This window comes from Antedon mediterranea, chromosome 6 (assembly GCF_964355755.1).
Source record: "Antedon mediterranea chromosome 6, ecAntMedi1.1, whole genome shotgun sequence".
Lineage (NCBI taxonomy): Eukaryota > Metazoa > Echinodermata > Crinoidea > Comatulida > Antedonidae > Antedon > Antedon mediterranea.
In genome coordinates this window covers 26,465,992-26,487,816 of record NC_092675.1, presented here as the reverse complement: position 1 = coordinate 26,487,816, position 21,825 = coordinate 26,465,992, and the positions used below count along the sequence as shown (strand labels likewise).

At 32.0% G+C, this 21,825-nt stretch overlaps 1 protein-coding gene across 32 annotated transcripts in view; it reads right to left on the bottom strand.

The window, feature by feature from the left end:
- Positions 1 to 21,825, bottom strand: part of LOC140052368 (uncharacterized) — a 116,685-nt gene that overhangs the window by 17,186 nt on the left and 77,674 nt on the right. For 22 of the 32 annotated variants that reach the window (XM_072097916.1, XM_072097919.1, XM_072097936.1 and 19 more), the window contains 19 exons: positions 21,493 to 21,744; positions 20,548 to 20,595; positions 19,489 to 19,512; positions 18,904 to 18,921; positions 18,026 to 18,052; positions 17,508 to 17,561; positions 16,088 to 16,166; positions 15,662 to 15,865; positions 15,039 to 15,182; positions 14,718 to 14,764; positions 12,646 to 12,693; positions 12,362 to 12,421; positions 11,941 to 11,997; positions 11,629 to 11,676; positions 11,403 to 11,495; positions 11,205 to 11,273; positions 954 to 11,066; positions 388 to 411; positions 16 to 54 (listed from right to left, as the gene is read on the bottom strand). In XM_072097916.1, coding sequence (XP_071954017.1) covers positions 16 to 54; positions 388 to 411; positions 954 to 11,066; positions 11,205 to 11,273; positions 11,403 to 11,495; positions 11,629 to 11,676; positions 11,941 to 11,997; positions 12,362 to 12,421; positions 12,646 to 12,693; positions 14,718 to 14,764; positions 15,039 to 15,182; positions 15,662 to 15,865; positions 16,088 to 16,166; positions 17,508 to 17,561; positions 18,026 to 18,052; positions 18,904 to 18,921; positions 19,489 to 19,512; positions 20,548 to 20,595; positions 21,493 to 21,744 — 11,448 coding nt within the window. The remainder of the gene's footprint in view (positions 1 to 15; positions 55 to 387; positions 412 to 953; positions 11,067 to 11,204; positions 11,274 to 11,402; positions 11,496 to 11,628; positions 11,677 to 11,940; positions 11,998 to 12,361; positions 12,422 to 12,645; positions 12,694 to 14,717; positions 14,765 to 15,038; positions 15,183 to 15,661; positions 15,866 to 16,087; positions 16,167 to 17,507; positions 17,562 to 18,025; positions 18,053 to 18,903; positions 18,922 to 19,488; positions 19,513 to 20,547; positions 20,596 to 21,492; positions 21,745 to 21,825) is intronic. The other 10 variants (XM_072097920.1, XM_072097915.1, XM_072097921.1 and 7 more) reach the window with 10 other exon arrangements.

The following is a 21,825-nucleotide window of genomic DNA, read 5'->3' as shown; positions in this document are numbered from 1 at the left end:
ATAACAATATCACACCTGAGATTCCTTCATCGCAACATAGTCTTGTTTTGCATCCTAAATGAAAACAAAACAATACCATTTCATAACATTTGTGTATAAATAAAAAGCAGAAACATTAAACTGTAGTGACATATCTAAATATGAAGGTTCATTGATATTTTATCAATAGAACTGCAAACTTCTTCAAATTATGCTCTGAAAACAAAAGATCAGTCTCAAGACAAAAGCTGTTATAATTTACAATAAAACATACATATGCTTGATCAATCAATTGACTCTTAGTATACATTTCATGATGAAGAAATGTTAAATGTATGATATAAGTGGCTCAATCAATAGTTATATGAACATTTCATGCAACGGTAAATACAGCAAAGTGTTTCTTACATTAAATATCTCTTCAATTAATCTCTGCAAATAAAAACAAAAAACGTGCAGAATTCAGTGTAAAGGGAATTTTACATTGGTGTTACAATCATTAACACAAATTTTGAATTTAGAAGGAAAGCAAGAATTTAGGAAATATTGGTTGACATTGAATTATTAAATACATTTTACCAAATAGTGTACATACTTTTAAATATGATATGGAATAAGGACAGAATGGGCTAAATGAACTCAAGGAACAATAGGATTGTATCTAAAGTAATTGCAGTTTGACTGACTAAATTTTGAACATGGTGACAGAATTTAAAAAAAAATATTTCAGGTGCATTTACTAACTTGGTGTCAAGTATTTTGAGAAGATACATTTATATAATTACAAAATCATTATACAAAAATCCAAAATTTGAAACATAAAGAAGCAAACTACTGCTTAAATGCATTTTAAAGTAAATAAAAAAAAAGAACAAATATATCACAATTGAACAAAATGACAATGGTAATGATTAAAATGCACAAACGATAACAGAAACATTAATGGAAAAACACTTTCACCACATTACAATTACCTCTGAGAAGTTATCAACAGCAACTGAGATCTCATCTGACACGTCAAATTGATCAGAAAAAGAACCTGAGACTTCCCCTTGAGACCCATCAATATCTGTATGGGCCTCACTAGCTTTCTCGAAGGAACTAGTATCTTTCTCTGTGTCTTCATTAGAAGAACCAGCACTATTAAAGGACATGGTCTCCCCACTAACAATTTTGACACTCTCTTTCATAAGAGTACCGATACTGTCTGTTGAGTGTATTTGATGTACTGATGCGTTTTCAGATTCACCATCTATTTCACTTGAACTAGAGGTGATAACATGTTCACTCACAGAGCTGAAAGTGGAAGAATCATGTTCTGTTATGACAATGTTCTGTTGAAACGATTTTGTTTCTTGTGTGAGTTCACTTGTGTGCGAATCTTGTGTGAGCTGAATTTCACTTGTGTGTGATTCTTGTGTGTGTTCACTACTATGTGATTCTTGTATGAGCTGAATTTCACTTGTGTGTGATTCTTGTGTGTGTTCACTTGTATGTGATTCTTGTATGAGCAGAATTTTACTCGTATGTGATTCTTGTGTTTGCATGAGCTTTACTTCACTTGTTTGTGATTCTTTTTTAAGCAGAATTTCACTTGTGCAATGTTCTTGCGTGATCTCAATATTACTATCATGTGTTTCATGTGTGAGCTCTACACCACTCATGTATGTTTCTTGGATGACCTTATCACTGTGTGATTCACTTGACTGCTTGAACATATCAGTGTCAGCCTGTATGTTAACCTCTTCATCACTCAATTTCTGAATGTGAACTACTACATCATCATCACCACTTTCACCAATATCAATTGATTGAACTCTATCAGGTTCTTGGTTAATGTCAAGATTAGGAAGCTCAGCATCAATTTCAACTCTTGGTGCAGATATCACTTCATCTACAAATTCATGCTCACTACTTTCATCATCAGAATCAACATGAGATGGATGTTGATCTATATCAAGGTTTGGTAGTTCATCAGTAACTTCAACCTCTGGAGGAGCTATGATTTCATCTGTTAGTTCATGGTCAAGTGATATATCATCACCTTCTGATGAAGGATATTCCACAATTAAGTCTTTTTCATCTACATATTGCTCATCCATAACAGCAGAAAGATTAACTAAAGCATCTGAATGAAATGTTGAATCGACCTGGTCATCGTTGTCTAATTGCATTGATTTTACAGTCTCAAGTTTTTCTTCAGTAATTGTTTCAACAACCTCTTCTTCTACAGCACCAGCATCGCTGTTATCTAATTGTGATTCACTGTCCCCATATTCTGGTGAACTATTCATACACTTTGCAAAATCTGAAATTATTGCACTCCTTTCTTGTGCAATTTCTTCTGAAGTGTTGTTTTGTCTAGCAATGTCCTCCATCTGCTGTTCCTTGCAGTAATCTTCAACAATATCAATTGAATCTCCTTCTTGAACTGAGTCAGGATATTGTTCAAGCTCAAGGTTGGGTAAATCATCATCCTGTCTAGAAACCACCTCAATAAAGCTCTCTGTCACCATCTCTTTCTCTGCTTCATCTCCCTCAAATCTTTCCTCTTTAACTTCATTACAAACTGTTTCACTTTCAGACTCATGTTCTTTATCAATGTTTTCATCTACCATACCAACATCCAATCTTTCATTTATAAATTCACCCTCCTCTTTTTCAATAACACTCTCTTCAAATCTGACATCCTTAACAGATTCAATAATATTCTTATCTTCAGAAGTATTGTCAATACAACTATTATCAACTTCATCAGCTTCAGGACAATGTTGTCTGCCTGAAACAACATTTTCATCAAAAGAGGCATCAACTTCATTGACAATAGATGTATCATACATTTCATCAGATTCAGAATAATGAACTTGTTCAGAAGAATCAACTTCTTCAACTTCTACAGGTACCACAGCAATCTCTTCTTCAAAAGATACATTATCAACCTCAATATACTCTGGGTAGTGTTGTTCCTCTAGAGCCACAACATCTTCATTAATTAGTAGAGTAGAATCAACATGTCCTTCAAAATCTGTACGATCAATATCCTTTTCTTCTGTTAGATTTACAACTTCATCTGATTCAGGATAATACTCCTTCTGAGGTTCAACAATATTCATATCAACAGGTGAAGTATCAGCTTCTTTTTCAATTGCTTCCTCACCAAAATCAATTGAATCATGATACTGGTTTTCTTCTACTAAATATTCTTCTTCGGCTACATCAGTATGTACCTTTTCAGTACCTTCTTCATAGACATCTGATTCAGGGCAATGGTAAATCTCAGAAGATGCCATGTCCTCTTGGTGAACTGGCAGAGCAACCGCTACTTGCTCAGTAAATGAATCAATTTCATCTGTTTCAGGATATTGTGTATCATTTAAACGGACCTCATTGTCATCAACATTGTCCTCGGTGGATTGTTGATACAAGTCAATCTCATTATCAATTGGTAGAGAATATTGTTCTTCCTCATGTTCTGAAATACTTTCCACAGTGACAACATTATCACTCTTTTCAATTGATATATCGTCAATCTCAATAGATTCAGGGTAATAGCATTTCTCATTTTCATATCTGTCCTCAACATTTACATCATCAATCTCCTCTTCACAAGAAATTTTCTCAATTGCTACAACTTCAACTTCCTTTTCAATTATAACGTTGTTATCAACATTTGCATCTTCATCAGTAACTTTAACCTCCTTGTCATCTGTGATATCTGGGCTTTCAGATTCAACTTCCTTTTCAACTGTAACATCCTGATCGACATATGTATTTTCAATTGTAGCTTCAGTCTCTTTTTCATCTGTGATATTTTCTTCTTCTGATTCAACAAGTTGCTGCTCAATAACTACAACTTCCTTTTCAACTGTAACATATTGATCAACATACGTATCTTCAGTAGTAGCTTCAATCTCTATTTTATCTGTGATATTGTCTCTTTCTGATTGATCAACTTTCTGCTCAAAAACTTCTACTTCCTTTTCAACTGCAACATCCTGATCAACATATGTATCTTCAGTAGTAGCTTCAACCTCTTTTTCATCTGTGATATTTTCTCTTTCCGATTCAACAACTTGTTGCTCAAGAACTACAACTTCCTTTTCAACTGTAACATCCTGATCAACATATGTATATTCAGTAGTAGCTTCAACCTCTTTTTCATCTGTGATATTTTCTCCTTCTGATTCAACAACTTGCTGCTCAATAACTACAACTTCATTTTCAATAGTAACATCCTGATCAACATATGTAACTTCAGTAGTAGCTTCAGTCTCTTTTTCATCTGTGATATTTTCACTTTCCGATTCAACAACTTGCGGCTCAATAACTTCAACTTCCTTTTCAACTGTAACATCCTGATCGACATATGTATTTTCAATTGTAGCTTCAATCTCTATTTTATCTGTGATATTGTCTCTTTCTGATTCAACAACTTGTTGCTCAATAACTACAACTTCCTTTTCAACAGTAACATCATGATCAACATATGTATCTTCAGTAGTAGTTTCAGTCTCTTTTTCATCTTTGATATTTTCTCTTTCTGATTCAACAACTTGCTCAATAACTACAACTTCCTTTTCAACTGTAACATCCTGATCAACATATGTATCTTCAGTAGTAGCTTCAATCTCTATTTTATCTGTGATATTGTCTCTTTCTGATTCAACAACTTGTTGCTTAATAACTACAACTTCCTTTTCAACAGTAACATCATGATCAACATATGTATCTTCAGTAGTAGTTTCAGTCTCTTTTTCATCTTTGATACTTTCTCTTTCTGATTCAACAACTTGCTCAATAACTACAACTTTCTTTTCAACTGTAACATCCTGATCAACATATGTATCTTCAGTTGTAGCTTCAATCTCTTTTTCATCTTTGATATTTTTTCTTTCTGATTCAACAACTTGTTGCTCAATAACTACAACTTCCTTTTCAACTGTAACATCCTGATCGACATATGCCTCCTCAGTTGTAGCTTCAACCTCTTTTTCATCCGTTATATTTTCTCTTTCTGAATCAACAACTTGTTGCTCAAGAACTAGAACTTCCTTTTCAACTGTAAGATCCTGATTGACATATGTATCTTCTGTTGTGGCTACAATCTCTTTTTCATCTGTGATATTTTCTCTTTCTGATTCAACAACTTGTTGCCCAATAACTACAACTTCCTTTTCAACTGTAACATCCTGATTGACATATACATCTTCAGTTGTAGCTTCAGTCTCTATTTTATCTGTGATATTTTCTCTTTCTGATTCAACAACTTGTTGCTCAATAACTACTACTTCCTTTTCAACTGTAACATCCTGATCGACATATGCCTTTTCAGTTGTAGCTTCAATCTCTTTTTCATCTGTGACATTTTCTCCTTCTGATTCAACAACTTCCTCAAGAACTACAGCTTCCTGTTCAACTGTAACATCCTGATCGACATATGTATCTTCAGTTGAAGCTTCAATCTCTTTTTCATCTGTGATATTTTCTCTTTCTGATTCAACAACTTGTTGCTCAATAACTACAACTTTCTTTTCAACTGTAACATCCTGATCAACATATGTATTTTCAGTTGTAGCTTCAATCTCTATTTTATCTGTGATATTTTCTCTTTCTGATTCAAGAACTTGTTGCTCAATAACTACAACTTCCTTTTCAACTGTAACATCCTGATCGACATATGCCTCCTCAGTTGTAGCTTCAACCTCTTTTTCATCCGTGATATTTTCTCTTTCTGAATCAACAACTTGTTGCTCAAGAACTAGAACTTCCTTTTCAACTGTAAGATCCTGATTGACATATGTATCTTCTGTTGTGGCTACAATCTCTTTTTCATCTGTGATATTTTCTCTTTCTGATTCAACAACTTGTTGCCCAATAACTACAACTTCCTTTTCAACTGTAACATCCTGATTGACATATACATCTTCAGTTGTAGCTTCAGTCTCTATTTTATCTGTGATATTTTCTCTTTCTGATTCAACAACTTGTTGCTCAACAACTACTACTTCCTTTTCAACTGTAACATCCTGATTGACATATGCCTTTTCAGTTGTAGCTTCAATCTCTTTTTCATCTGTGACATTTTCTCCTTCTGATTCAACGACTTTCTCAAGAACTACAGCTTCCTGTTCAACTGTAACATCCTGATCGACATATGTATCTTCAGTTGAAGCTTCAATCTCTTTTTTATCTGTGATATTTTCTCTTTCTGATTCAACAACTTGTTGCTCAATAACTACAACTTTCTTTTCAACTGTAACATCCTGATCAACATATGTATTTTCAGTTGTAGCTTCAATCTCTATTTTATCTGTGATATTTTCTCTTTCTGATTCAACAACTTGCTCAATAACCACAACTTCCTTTTCAACTGTAACATCCTGATCAACATATGTATCTTCAGTAGTAGCGTCAATCTCTATTTTATCTGTGATATTGTCTCTTTCTGATTCAACAACTTGTTGCTTAATAACTTCAACTTCCTTTTCAACTGTAACATCCTGACCAACATATGTATCTTCAGTTGTAGCTTCAATCTCTTTTTCATCTTTGATATTTTCTCTTTCTGATTCAACAACTTGTTGCTCAATAACTACAACTTCCTTTTCAACTGTAACATCCTGATCGACATATGCCTCTTCAGTTGTAGCTTCAACCTCTTTTTCATCCGTGATATTTTCTCTTTCTGATTCAACAACTTGTTGCTCAAGAACTAGAACTTCCTTTTCAACTGTAAGATCCTGATTGACATATGTATCTTCAGTTGTGGCTATAATCTCTTTTTCATCTGTGATATTTTCTCTTTCTGATTCAACAACTTGTTGGCCAATAACTACAACTTCCCTTTCAACTGTAACATCCTGATTGACATATACATCTTCAGTTGTAGCTTCAGTCTCTATTTTATCTGTGATATTTTCTCTTTCTGATTCAACAACTTGTTGCTCAATAACTACAAGTTCCTTTTCAACTGTAACATCCTGATCGACATATGCCTTTTCAGTTGTAGCTTCAATCTCTTTTTCATCTGTGATATTTTCTCTTTCTGATTCAAAAACTTTCTCAATAACTACAGCTTCCTTTTCAACTTTAACATCCCGATCGACATATGTATCTTCAGTTGTAATTTCAATCTCTTTTTCATCTGTGATATTTTCTCCTTCTGATTCAACAACTTGCTCAATAACTACAACTTTCTTTTCAATTGTAACTTTCTGATCAACATATGTAACTTCAGTAGTAGCTTCAGTCTCTTTTTCATCTGTGATATTTTCTCTTTCTGATTCAACAACTTGTTGCTCAATAACTACAGCTTCCTGTTCAACTGTAACATCCTGATCGACATATGTATCTTCAGTTGTAGCTTCAATCTCTTTTTCATCTGTGATATTTTCTCTTTCTGATTCAACAACTTGTTGCTCGATAACTACAACTTTCTTTTCAACTGTAACATCCTGATCAACATATGTACCTTCAGTTGTAGATTCAACCTCTTTTTCATCTTTGATATTTTCTCTTTCTGATTCAACAACTTGTTGCTCAATAACTACAACTTTCTGTTCAACTGTAACTTCCTGATCAACATATGTAACTTCAGTACTAGCTTCAATCTCTTTTACATCTGTGATATTTTCTCCTTCTGATTCAACAACTTTCTCAATAACTACAGCTTCCTTTTCAACTGTAACATCCCAATCGACATATGTATCTTCAGTTCTAGTTTCAGTCTCTTTTTCATCTGTGATATTTTCTCCTTCTGATTCAACAACTTGCTCAATAACTACAACTTTCTTTTCAACTGTAACTTTCTGATCAACATATTTAACTTCAGTAGTAGCTTCAGTTTCTTTTTCGTCTGTGATATTTTGTCTTTCTGATTCAACAACTTGTTGCTCAAGAACTACAGCTTCCTGTTCAACTGTAACATCCTGATCAACATATGTATCTTCAGTTGTAGCTTCAATCTCTTTTTCATCTTTGATATTTTCTCTTTCTGATTCAACAACTTGTTGCTCAATAACTACAACTTTCTTTTCAACTGTAACTTCTTGATCAACATATGTAACTTCAGTAGTAGCTTCAGTCTCTTTTTCATCTGTGATATTTTCTCTTTCTGATTCAACAACTTGTTGCTCAAAAACTACAGCTTTCTGTTCAACTTTAACATCCTGATTGACATATGTATCTTCAGTTGAAGCTTCAATCTCTTTTTCATCTGTGATATTTTCTCTTTCTGATTCAACAACTTGTTGCTCGATAACTACAACTTTCTTTTCAACTGTAACATCCTGATCAACATATGTATTTTCAGTTGTAGCTTCAATCTCTATTTTATCTGTGATATTTTCTCTTTCTGATTCAACAACTTGGTGCTCAATAACTAAAACTTTCTGTTCAACTGTAACTTCCTGATCAACATATGTAACTTCAGTAGTAGCTTCAGTCTCTTTCTCATCTGTGATATTTTCTCTTTCTGATTCAACAACTTGCTCAATAAATACAGCTTCCTTTTGAACTGTAACATCCTGATCAACATATGTATCTTCAGTAGTAACTTCAATCTCTTTTTCATCTGTGATATTTTTTCTTTCTGATTCAACAACTTGCTCAATAACTACAACATGCCTTTTAACTGTAACATGATCAACATTTGCATCTTCAGTAGTAGATTTTAACTCTTTTTCATTATCTGCTACATCTTCAATTTCTCTTTCTAAAATTTTTATTTCATGTTTCTCATCCACTACAACATTCCCAACACTTACTTTTGGATCACTTTTAGGCAATTGGATCTTGGTAGATTTGCTTTCATACATTTTTATTTTATCCGACAAATTACCCCTTTTCTCTTCACTTACAATCTGAGAGGTTTCTTTAGTACCTGAAGTTAATGGAATCTCTTTTTCATACACTGCATTATCACTTTTTACAGACTCTGGATATTGATCTAAATCAAAATTTGGTAATTTATCTTCAGCCTGTGAAAGACTACTAATCAATTGTTCATCAACAATTTCTGTCTCTTCTGGCAAATACTTCTTACTATCACTACTCTCAGTAAAACCCTGTTCAGTCTTACCCAAATTGGTTTCTTTAAACAATTTTACACTAGCATGAGATTGTTGCACTTCAGTAGATTTTACTGTTCTTTGCTTACTAGGTGAAGTGCTTGCAAGCCCAACTTCTATGTGATCAATAAGTTCTTTTACAGTTTTCTTTCTTTTCTCAAAGACTACAACGGAACTGATGACACTTTCATTTGTCTGTTCTGTTACAGAAATTTCAGAATTGTCAATTGTTTGTGTAGAAATTCGCTCATCAGAATCATATCTAAAATCTGAAACAGCCTGAAAATCTGATCTCACAATACTAGTTTCTGAATGTTCTTTTTTGTCAGTTGAAATTCGCTTGTCAATAAAATTAATTTTAGTCGAAGCCTGAATATCATCCCGAGTAATCATGTCTGGCTCAAACTCTTTAAGAGGTACATCCTCCCTTTCATTTTTCATACCTTCATCAGTTCCAGTGTAGTAGTCTTTGATCTCAGAATCTATGACCTTTGTAGAAGTTGAACTTGCAACTTCTATCTCCATAAAACCATCAGTTGGTGTATCTGAGATTATACTTGCTTCACCATCTATTCTTTCTTCACCTTCACTCAATTGTTTTTCAGTACCATTCAAATCATCCTCACTCTTGGGTTGATTTTCTTCTAAATAATTTTTAAAATCGCTTTCATCTTCCTCAGGACTAGAAAGGGCCATTGGTCGAGCACCAAACTCAGAGTTAATATTTTCATCAATTGAACCTTGCCTAGGAATAACTACTTCTTCTTCGACAATATGTCTTGTTCTTAAATTCATTAATGGGCTCTTTGTTGTGGGTTTTGTTTGTGGCTTAACTGACTCACCAAAAGTTTTGTGGGATTTTTCAATTTCTGATTTGTGAGAAGTTTTAGTAGGAATTGTGTGTTCTTCTAAATTCGGGGAAAGTAGATCAGAAGCAGTTTCGACTAAACTCTGATAGTCTGAAACTTGGTCATGCACATTGGCCACATGTTCTAAATTTTTGGTTTCTGCTACTAAAGTCTCATCATCTGATTGGCTTGGTATAACTTCAGAGGTTCTCTGAGTGTACACCTCAATTGACTCTAGTTCTTTTGATTTATGTTTTTCTAAATGTTCAGGCCTTGATAGACTTTCAGCATAAGTCTTTTTTTCATAAGGTAAAATTTCTGATGGTTCTGATTGTAAAGGAACAGAAACTTTTGTACTTGAGGAATCTTCTTCAGGGCTAGACAATGGAGTAGGACGGGCTTGGAAATGTGCACTAATACTTTCATCCACTGACTGTTGTTTAACAGTTATTACATCTTCTTCAATCTCTTGACCTTTTTGAAGAACTCGATTTTGCATCAAAGGACTTGTTGAATCTTGTTCAACTACATTAATCCTTTGGTTTTCAGTATTTTCCTCTGACTCGAATTGAGGAATATCCTCAACATCTTCAAGTGTAGATTGTTCTTCAACATCTCCGACAGTAGACACAGAGTGGACATCTGGTGACTGTAGTTCTGAACTAACAATGGACAAAGTTTTCTCTTCTCTAGAAGAACTAACAGTGGTGTCTTCTGAATAATCAACAGACCATGCACTTTCACTATAATCAGATTTAAAAGTAGGTTTCTCTCCAGTAACACTCTCATTTCCAATTTCAATTTGAACTCTTTTCTCACCAGCTTTCTCTGTCAACATTTCTTTACCTTCCTTCTCAAATTTTTCGGACACATCCTGAGCAAAATCATCTGAACTAGCCGATTGTGTGATTGAATGTGAATATTCATGTGTTACATCTTCCCTTTTCAACTCTTGTGAGTAATCAACGGACTTTACAGACTCCTTAAAAGAGTCTTTCTCAACAGGGGATCGGTACTCTTGTGCAGCCTTTTCCTCCCCAGGGGATGGTAAATCAAGGGCCAAATCCTGATCGTGCCTTCGTGTAATAGAAGGATCAGATTCAGCTTTGCTGGGAAAGTCTTCAACTTTTTCTGATCTAACCATTTGTGTCTTAGAGAACTCTTGATCTTTCTGTCCATAAAAGCAGCGTTAAAGAAATAATTGTCGATTTATTAGGAAAAAACAGTCAACTTTGTTAATAATTTACTTACAGTTGAATAATCGAACAGCAATAATCACATGATTACATTGCAAACAGTAATGTCTTACCTTGGCAAAAACAAGTTCTGGTGCCTGTTGTTGCTGCTGTTCTTGTTTTTCAGTTTCAATTATTTCTTCCTAAAATAAAAAAATTGAAAAAAATTAATTTATCTTAAAAAGATTAATCCGGATACCATTTTCTGTTGATGTTCTTTTTGTGATAATTGTCGCATTGGACTCTCGATTGTGATGCTAATAAAAACTCACCTCCTGTGCTTCCACAACTGTTTCAAATTCAGGTTCAAAAACCATTTCTTGTCTTTCTTCCTCATGCTTTTCCCAAATTTCTTCTTTAATTTCCTGCAAAAAATTTTTAAGATTTTTAAGATACCGTACAATATCAACACTGTAAACATAAACATGTCTACTAATATTTCTCCATAGCAATGTTAATGAAAACAAAATGATTTTCAAATAATTTATCAAATCTTACCTCATATATTTCTGCAGGTGTCATTTCATCGATTTCATCAAGATGTTCCTTTTTTTAAAGAAAAAAATATTATAAAAACCACATTATCAAACAAAATAATTAAGGAACCTCACACTATTAATTATTTTTATATTTTTTAATCATCCATAGCAAAGTCCAAAATAAACATACATGGAAAATGATCAATCTTTTTCAAGATAGTTTAGAATTCGTTGAAAGGGTGAAGATTTATTTATTAAAGCCACTTCTTTTAATATCATGGAGAAAAAAAAAGAAAGTTTGATTAAATTGAGCCCAATTATGTTAACTTACTCGAAGATAGGGATCAGCTAATGCTTCTTGCATGTCATGATCAGTGTAAACATCATCCTAAAAAGCATTTGGGGAAAAAACACATCATAATATGGTCAGCTCAAGTTGTATGTTTCAGGATTTAATATAGGTTGCTCTTTGCACACAAAAACTAACTCAACCAAGATGCAATAATATAAAAGTCTATAATAAGTCTTTTATATAAATATGATTAATGAATAAGTAATTATATAGATTATAAAAAAGTTTATAAATTCAGTAGGATTAACTGTATTTGCAAGAAATTAGGCAAATTTATTAAAGCAGGGAAGAGTTAAACTACAATTTAATTTATCTCTTCCCTGATTAAAGTGTAAAAGCTTTGAAAAACTAGGTTCAGCCAATCTTCAGAATAATTGCGGTGCAAACACTAAGACTCTACCTGTGTTTCAAAGCCATGCTGTGCTACCACATCATCTGGGTGCAGCTTCAGTTCAGTGTCCTAAAAGGATAGTATAATAGTATAAGACCCAGATAAAAGCTGTACGAATGAACTCCAAATATGATATGTATTGAGAATATTAGATATGTATTTTTATAACCGAGTCTATTCGGAGGCCAACCCTTGGAGCCCGGCAGTAATCAATTAATTTTATTTATTTTTTTTATTATGACAAAAACAGTCTGCACTTTTTAGCCTAATAATTGATCTAAAAATATAAATACCTTCGAGAGGGCAGCAGCACGATTTAAGTCCATCTCTGTATTCTCATCCTGTTTTGTATGTTAGTAAATGGAAGAAAGAAAGAATGGATAGGCAGAAGAAAGAAGAGAGATGATGAATGTATATTAAATGTCTCTACAGACCCACAGGCATTAAAAAGGTTTCTAACCTATTTAATACTGTTTTAATAGTAACTTGATAATGAAATGTCCAATATTTGCTTATGATTTGTTGTGTAGAGTAAAGCTAACATCCATACATAGAAAAGGAAGTGGGTATGTGAATAAAGTGTGTAAAGTATTACAAACTGTGCAAATATTGATGAAAGTAAAAGAAAGATAAATGAATAGGTTAAGTCTTCTATTATTATAGTTTGGTTACATTAAGCTAACATAATGAATACATCATCAACTCTTCTGAATCTTTTCAGGTGTTTAGTTGGTTTTATCGAAACTGTAAAAAACAATTTAACCGAATAGCTTTGCCTTAAAAAAATAAAATTCAATTAATTTTAATTTGATTCATTGCAAGATTTTGATTTCCTTTGTATTCATTATTTTGAAGTGGTTATAACAAAAGGCTATTGTGCCAGCATGCAAGGAAACACCAATAAGTGAAAACATTTAGGGCGGAGAAAATTAAAATTAATTAATGTTGACAATGTTAATACAAACAGTTTTATTGTCTTTAAAAAAAAAAGCTTTTAGTAATAAAAAAAAAATCAATTAAATTTAATGAATAAAAGATTTCAACAAAATGCTTTTTGTATTATAAATATAATGATACAAGAATTATAAGGATTGAAAAGACCTAAAGAGAAATAAAACATATACTATGATGGAGGTATTCCTTGAAATAGCTATACATACATTATACTTTTTATTAAATATTTAAGAATGAACTTAATGAATAGAAATTTATTTCCAGAGGCATTTAGTATTGGGTTAGATACAGCATTTCACATAGTAAAACCCTTTTTGGAACCAACCAATGGGGTGAGCCTAAATAGTAATGGGCCGTAGTATATAAACATATACTGTTCCTTGTTTGGTTCTTGGGAAAATGTCCCCTTAATAGGGGTTGTCCCATAGGAGGGGTTCTACATAGAACAGTCATAAGTCATAAGTAATCATGTCTTCAGTAATCTATTAATTTCTAAAACAGATTACAGGGATGTTAGAGAAGGTTGGTGACAACAAGTTAAGGGTGGGTGGGTCGGAAACAGCTTCGTTTTGTGGTTGAAGTTAGACTGGATAGAATACATTATTACTAGATAGTAGGGTGGGTTTGCCCACCTCTACCTAGTACATACATTCATGAGCGAAGATTTTGTTTTAAAATACTGGTTAGCAATGAGAGATATGATTTACTATAGATTTATCAAAATAAACAAAAAGATAGATATTAGTTTACAGAAAGGACAGGCAGGTATAACACAGATAAAAGAGTAGAAATCACCAACTTGTCTTAAAACAGAGATGCAATCAAAGACAAATTATTGATAGTTGCTAGAGTAGTAGCTGTTTAGAAGTGCAAAATTGTAAGAGATTTGTTAATAAAATAAAAGTGTAAACAATTCAATTATGAAATTAGTGTAAAAAATATGGAGAAAAAAAAATGTATTAACTATCAGACTTTCTTAATAATGATTTGTATTGAGAGGGTATAGAAGAGGACAGTGGGAGGGAGGTTATGCTGGTATTCGCCCTTTCATTCGATTTTCTCTAGCACACAATCTTCTGCATCAAAACATTCAACAAACCTGCTCGTCACACTACAATATCTGCATACCACACATTTCTGACCACACAGCATGCTAATTATTTTTTATTAATTTAAGGTTCATTAGCATGAAGGAATTTGGACGTTATCTCGGCATCAACTGACAAATCACGAAACAAGTTACAAAACAATAAATTCACATTAGCTGTATTTTAAACACAACAAAAACATTTTTTGTTTTCTTTAAAATGATTTTTACATGAAGAACTTGACAACATGCAAGACTAGAAAACTCAACACAATCAGATTTAGAATCTTAATTGAAGGTAGGTGTAAGGGGGTGTTCATTTACCCCAGGCATGTCGTCATGTCCAATGTTGTTTTCCATTTCAAAGTTACCTGAAATGATAACAAAAACATTTTCAGATTAAAGAATTTCTGATGCAAATGCACTCTTCATCAGAATAAGAAAAAGTTAAAACCAAAAGGCTAATTAGGAAGAGGTTTAATAAATAAGTGAGATGGTAGAAATTTTTTATTTTCATTTTCCTTTTAAGAAGGTTAACACGAATCTCCAATGACCGGCAATTATTTGTTCAGCACAACTGGATATAAATTGCAGAATGGCAAACTTGGCAGTTTGATAAAGGCAAATAATTTGAATTGAACTCACTTGTTTCCACTTCTTCCCCAGGGGAACTCTTTTCCTTTTCTTCCTCTTGTTCAATTGTTACATCAAGTGATAGAAGATCTCCTAAGCATTCCTCAGCAATTTCACCATGGCCGATGGCTTGCAATGCAGCTTCTAATCGCTCACCTAAAATAAAATAGTTTCAATCACATTAATAATAATTAATTAATAATACCACTGTCAGTGTCACATAACTTTGTGCTGCAGATAACTGGTTCAACCAATACCATTTAACATATTATTTTATCAAATTTCTGCTGTCAAGAAATCGGTGGTGGTTATCAATCAGTGGGAAACAGGCCCTTAGTAAAGGTTTTCAGATAATACAATATAATAGAACTGAAGCAATTATTATTCTCTGAGAAAACGCCCGAAGATTGTTAGGCCTGAAGGCTATTAGAATATTTCTATAAAGTAGAACCCCTTATTTGGGACAACACTATTTAGGGGACAATTGATCGAAAAAGAAAGAAAAATATGTAAATAATTACCGGTAAAGGCCAACCACAATTCAGGGGAGCCCCCTATCAAGGAAGGTGTTCTGAAGTTGTCTCCTAATACTAAGGATTCTAGGAATAGGAAACACCATAATAAGACTATCTTACTTGTTGCATCTGGTCCTGCTTTTTCTGACCATGTATGAAGCATAACAAATGCCTGTTCAGAAATGACATCGTTCTCATTTTCAATAGTATGCAGGTCTTTTTCTAATATTTTAAGTTCTCTACCAAGTCTTTGCCAATCTGTTCCAATTTGTCGTGCAATGTCCATGAGTCGAAGTTCAGCCCTCATATGTGCACTTGTAGGACCTGTAATTGCAAGAAATAATTTAACACCTTTTCAAGTACAATTTCGATCGCAAAGAAAGAGAGTCATGGAAACGATTAGCGTACGCAATGTCTATCCAAGACGAATAGCGGATGATGATGATGATACAATTTCTAATATTTGTGACAATTGTACTTTGTCGACAACCAATTAATGTTTAGAGTAACTAATTTGTGATATATAGAAATAAAATAATAACTTACTCATGACAGGGTCTTGTAAAAATGTATACTTTTTCCTTACTGTTATTGAAGCAAAGTTAAGATTTTGAGCACTAGCATCCTAAAAAAAAAAAACATTTCATATTATAACATTCAAAACAAACTATTGTATATTACGATCAGTTCAGGATGACATAAAGATAGCCTCATAGAGGTTTCTGAAACAGTTTAAGCTAAATTTGGTTTTTGCATAAATTTGAATACTGAACATAATAATTGGTAATACTGTGTAATTTTGCCAAAAATTAGAGGGTTATATACTCTATTGCATTAATAATGGATTTAACAAAGTGTCTGGAATAAGCCTAAAATTAAGGGGTGGGATTACATTTGGGCACGGAATTATACTCGGTCATATATGGTACTTCCAGTTAGTTAATTAAGTAGCCATCGTGTGGTATATACACCCAAACCAAACAAACAGGAGTAACTTTCATGCAAAATCATTTACGTGTTTACAGACCAAACGATCATATTTTAATCCTGCACATTTTTATTTTTTTTCAAGTGGGGAAGGAAACTACTAATAATCTTATACAAATACAGTAAAAGCTCTATTAAGGGGACACCTTCAGGACCAAATACATAATAGGGATGTCACCTCAATAGGCAGTGGTTGGATGCTGTGCTAGTGTTTTCTTTATTTGTTGCACGAGGTGTCCCCTTAATTTTCAAAATGAGAGGTTATACTGTACTAAGTAAAATGTAAAACAAGAAGTGCAAAATAAATCTGGTACAGTAATGCTAAATCTTTTGATTTTGTTTGTTGCATTATAAACAGGTGATTTTTTTTTACTGGACAGAAGCGCACACATTGACACAAAGATAATAAGCAAGTATTATAGCACAACACAACAAATTGATTAGTAATTTTGTTTGTTATGTTTCCGATTACAAATAAATAAACATCAATAATCATTATTATTATTGTTTTTTTTTATATAAAAGTCAGTAATATGTAAAATAAATTGATATTGTATTAACTATCAACCATAATTGAAATTGAGTGAAAATAAATATTGCTGCAGCACATTAATGAAAATGATTTTATGAATTTAATTATCAGTAGTGATTGAAAAATATGCAATAATATTATTACAATTATATTAAAAATATTAAGATTATACTGTAATAAAATATTACCATACTGAAATAATTATAATATACCGTATATAGAATATAGTACAATAAATATTATTTGATTAGTAAATTTTGTAGAAATAATTGTCTGTTTATGTTTCAAAAAAAGAAAATAACTTTAAAAAAAACTGGTTAGAGCAAGAACTAGGTATAAACTCATTCCAAAAGTATAGGGTGGGTTGTAAAAGTATGTTTTGCTTGCAACACTGTGGTTTACTGTCACAAAGCTACCAAACTGAACCACATGTATTTCATGTTTTACCTGATTGAGAAACTCATCACTCTCATCCACTTGAGTGATAGTATAAATGTTTCGCTGTTTATTTACACAAATAAAAATTACTAAATATAAAGTCTGTTTTATATACAGTAATAATATTCTCATCCTAGCAAAAAATTGCATAAATTCCTAACAAGTCTTTGTAAAAATGTTTCAAATTCAAATTCAAATATTCTTTATTCATCCTCTATCATGAAAATATACAACAACAATATATGAGAACATAAAAAAGATGAAAAGGAAACACATAAAAACTCAAAAGAGCTTGATTAGTTGTGTCCCCCTATGTCCCTAACTAGCCTAAAAAACTAAAACATAAATAATAAAAAAGCTAAATCCTTAATGAAAAAAGAGGATCATATATATCAGCATTAATCCTTTACTTGAGGGGAGCTAATTAATTATATTGAATTAATTTAATTCAAGAAATACACATGAAAACAATAAAACTAGATTAACTTTTTCTGAATTACTACAAATTAATAAACATAATATCGTACCTGGGATAAAACTCCTAATCGTTCCTTCTGTTAAGCAGAATAGCAAAGAAAAGAGATATTATACTAGAGAGAAAAGTCTATACAAGAAATAAGATACACCAGACATGAATGATCATCATGCAAGTCCTCAATGACATGGAATATAATGGCATTATAACAAGCTGGATGCAAAGAATAATGGAATAAAACAAAACTATATAATTTCGCAGTAATGTGGAATTATAAATCTATAAATACATACAACATCCTAAATATAAGCGACAAAAAATAATAATGAAGTTGTTACAGCCATTCCAATGAGACACTCTCTAGGAATTCTAAGATGAGTAATATAGTAAATAAATAATAGTTAAATTAAAAAAAAGGTTTGGTTTAAGCTGGTTAGAGTTATGCTGAATCCTCGGACTATACAAAAATTACATAAACTAAATAGAAATAAAATTGTGTAAATTTTACTTATAAATGAAATCATGTGTCATTTTTGTTTACAAAAATTGAAACACAAAAAATAGAACTGCTAAAACAACAAACATGGTTTGTCAATAAGCATAAGGTTGAAAGGTTAGTTTTTACAACATTCAGAAACATAAAAGCAATTTGAGACATCTAACGTTAACTGATAACAGTGTAGAAACAGAGAGTGTCTTTTAATTTACAATAAGCAGATATTTCTCCAAATTCCAATCAAAATAAAGTCATCTACAACAAGGCTGTCTTTGAGAGTAGGTTCATATATGGACAAGGTATACACAAGCTGCGGTTGCCGTTGAAGTTACAAGACAAATGGTAAATGCAAATCTTTGTAAAACTAAGAACTTTGGGGTGAACACATAAATACACACACTGCATACTAAATTAACGTTGCAGCAAACAGTTACCTCTTCGAATAGCTCCCTCTGTAAGGAGTTTGGAGAGGAAAAATTTGAAAAGACCGTTGAATACTTTGTGATCATTGGAATGGTGCGCAAAATAAAAACATTAATTTTTAACATAAAATATGATTTCAAGCACTAATTAGAATACAAATGTAAATGAAATATATAATAATCATAATCTTCGAAAATAATATTTAAAACTGATTTTCAGAGAGTACAATGTGATGTAACAAACAAATAGAGACTTTACATAAATAAGAGATTTCATTTAAACAGTTTACGGATTTAATTATTAGTTTTTCACACTATTAGCTGCATGTTGAAAAATTATTTATTGTGCATGACTATTTTAACTATCTGCTATAAACTGTGCTCACATTATGTTTACTTATTTTATGTGTATTTAGCTAGTGAAATTTCCAAAATTATTCTTAATATATTTGCAAAATATACCATTAACAAATTGTGTAAAATATTTACATATTTAAACAATTGTAATATTATTTGTTAAACAGTTAGTTCATAACATAAAATAAATACAAAACATAAAGACAAAACCAAAAAGTGTTAAAATTAAAAGTAGGTTACCTCGCCCTTCTCCATTCTGTATTCCTGTGTTAATGGAACGGCAAAGAAAATGATTAAAAAACTCGGGTTAGTTTCCAAGATAACACTACGCAGACAAATAAAATACTAAAATATATTAAAAAATACATTTAACTAACTAATTTTAGAAACAAATTTGAAAGAAATAAGGTAATAATTAGGTAACGATTTCACCAACCACCATCCTTGCTAAAACCACCACCGCTGCTGCTACCAGCATTATTGAATTATCATCAGAGCACCAGGATGTTTGGATGGAAAGTTTCGTTGGGTTATTATAGGCCTTAAACATCCAATATAATATAAATCATCCGGTGTATCTCTTAACAATAACATTTGTATTTATCATCGTGTTTTACAAATTGACAAGTAATAAAGTAATCAACAAATATTAAACATAGGGAAAGCAAAAAAAACGGGGAAAATAGGGAAATATAAAATTTGTTGGATCGTTAAAACTGTGCAGATGCATGCAAAGTGGATTAAGACACAGGAAATGGGGAAGTAAAATTTCAACAATATATTTAAATAACTTGTGGATACTAGTGATGTGCAATATAGTAACTAGCTATATAAGCACATCACACTTGTGGAAATGTATAAGCCTATGTATTTACAAAAGCAAAAAAAAGAAACTACTACACTGAACAATTATTCCTCCTATGCTATCATCTACGTTTATTTTTCTGTAACGATTTATATCCCTACATGGAACACTGTATTTACTCAGTGTAGACATTTGTATGGTATGGTGTATGTATATCTTTATTTATACATAAAAATAAGAAAAATAGGTGCCATAAACAATTATTCATTATTAACTAGTCACTAACAGAAAGTTCACTGAACTTTAATCAGTTAACAATATTTACTTCAAACAAAAAAAAGAAGAACATTTCAAACATATTCACATCATGAAAAATCCATGCAACAGATGTGGAATTTTAGGCAACATAAATTGAAATCAAAACTGTACATAAACACACAGAAAAACAGATCATTCATAGTCTGAGTGTGACCTCTGACATTAAGTACACAAACCTCTTCGTCCTCACTGTATTCAGAATCTGATTCACTTTCTTTTTTGACCTTCAATAGTCAGAAGGATGCAAAGGTTAAGAAGAAATAGTTCACAATTAATTAGAAAGATAAATAACTTTGTTATAATATTAGCAATAGAAAAAGAATAGATTTTGACAATCCCAAGTTTTTCCTTTAACCCTTTGAGGTCATAGGTCATATCAATGAAAATTTTGTTTAGGATGCTTTTGCTTTGCTATTAATTAATATGCGCATGTGGGGACACTTTCTCACTCCATTCCTCGACGCAGATGTTGTGGATTCGAGGATCATGTTGACACGATGACACAATATGTGTAGGTCAAAAGTCATAGGTCGTCGCAAAGCAAAAGCTACCAATTTTCATAAGACAACAGGAACTTATAAAACCTCAAAAAGTTAGTGCAATTTATTAAATAAAGAGTAAATATAACATCTTTAGTATAGAAACAATCAAACAAAAGAGGGTCTAAATAAAGTATTTCTGATAAACAGTCAAAAGTAAAAATGTGCGAAGAATATGTACTAGCAGCATCTATGTGTATCACTACTTGTAAGCATAGAATTCGCAGATGAAGTACGCCCTCATTGTGAGCATAAAGCAATGTTTGTGAATGATGATAAATTTGTATACAAAAATGTATATTTTATCCATATTAAGTGTCAAATAAATAATATATTCTGTGCCATTTTATACTTAAAAAATAGTGCATGTAATTGGAACTAAATGAAAAAAAATCTGAAAAAGTTTCAGTATTTCTGTTAAATTATTCTTTAGTTTAATAAAACAATATAAATAATTAACAATCACAATATTAGTTATGAATAATTTAACTCAAATAAATGTAATGAATGTTAATTTAGATAATCATAATATTTTTTTATATTAAGTATTATGCAAATATATAAGATTTAAACATTCCTTACCTTAACATATTCTGGCATCGTTACGTTCAGGTTGCACACAGCTTTTTGTGGTGGCATTCCTTTTGTAACTTTAGGTTCTCGCATGAAAGAAAGACGGCCGCACGCTTCTTGGGATTGATCTCGTACACGGACGAAGAATGTCAATCGGTTGTCTTGGAAAGCGAGGAAGGGCATGCTAAGTTGGTCACCTGACTTCTGTACAGATAAGAGGTTACCAGCCAGTTCAATGTAAACTGGACGGCCTTCCAAGATCTGAAAAAACAATGTTGAAATTGATTGATTTTTCAATGTGTATACAGTTGCAAATTTTTTTATTCTTAATATTCTTCAACA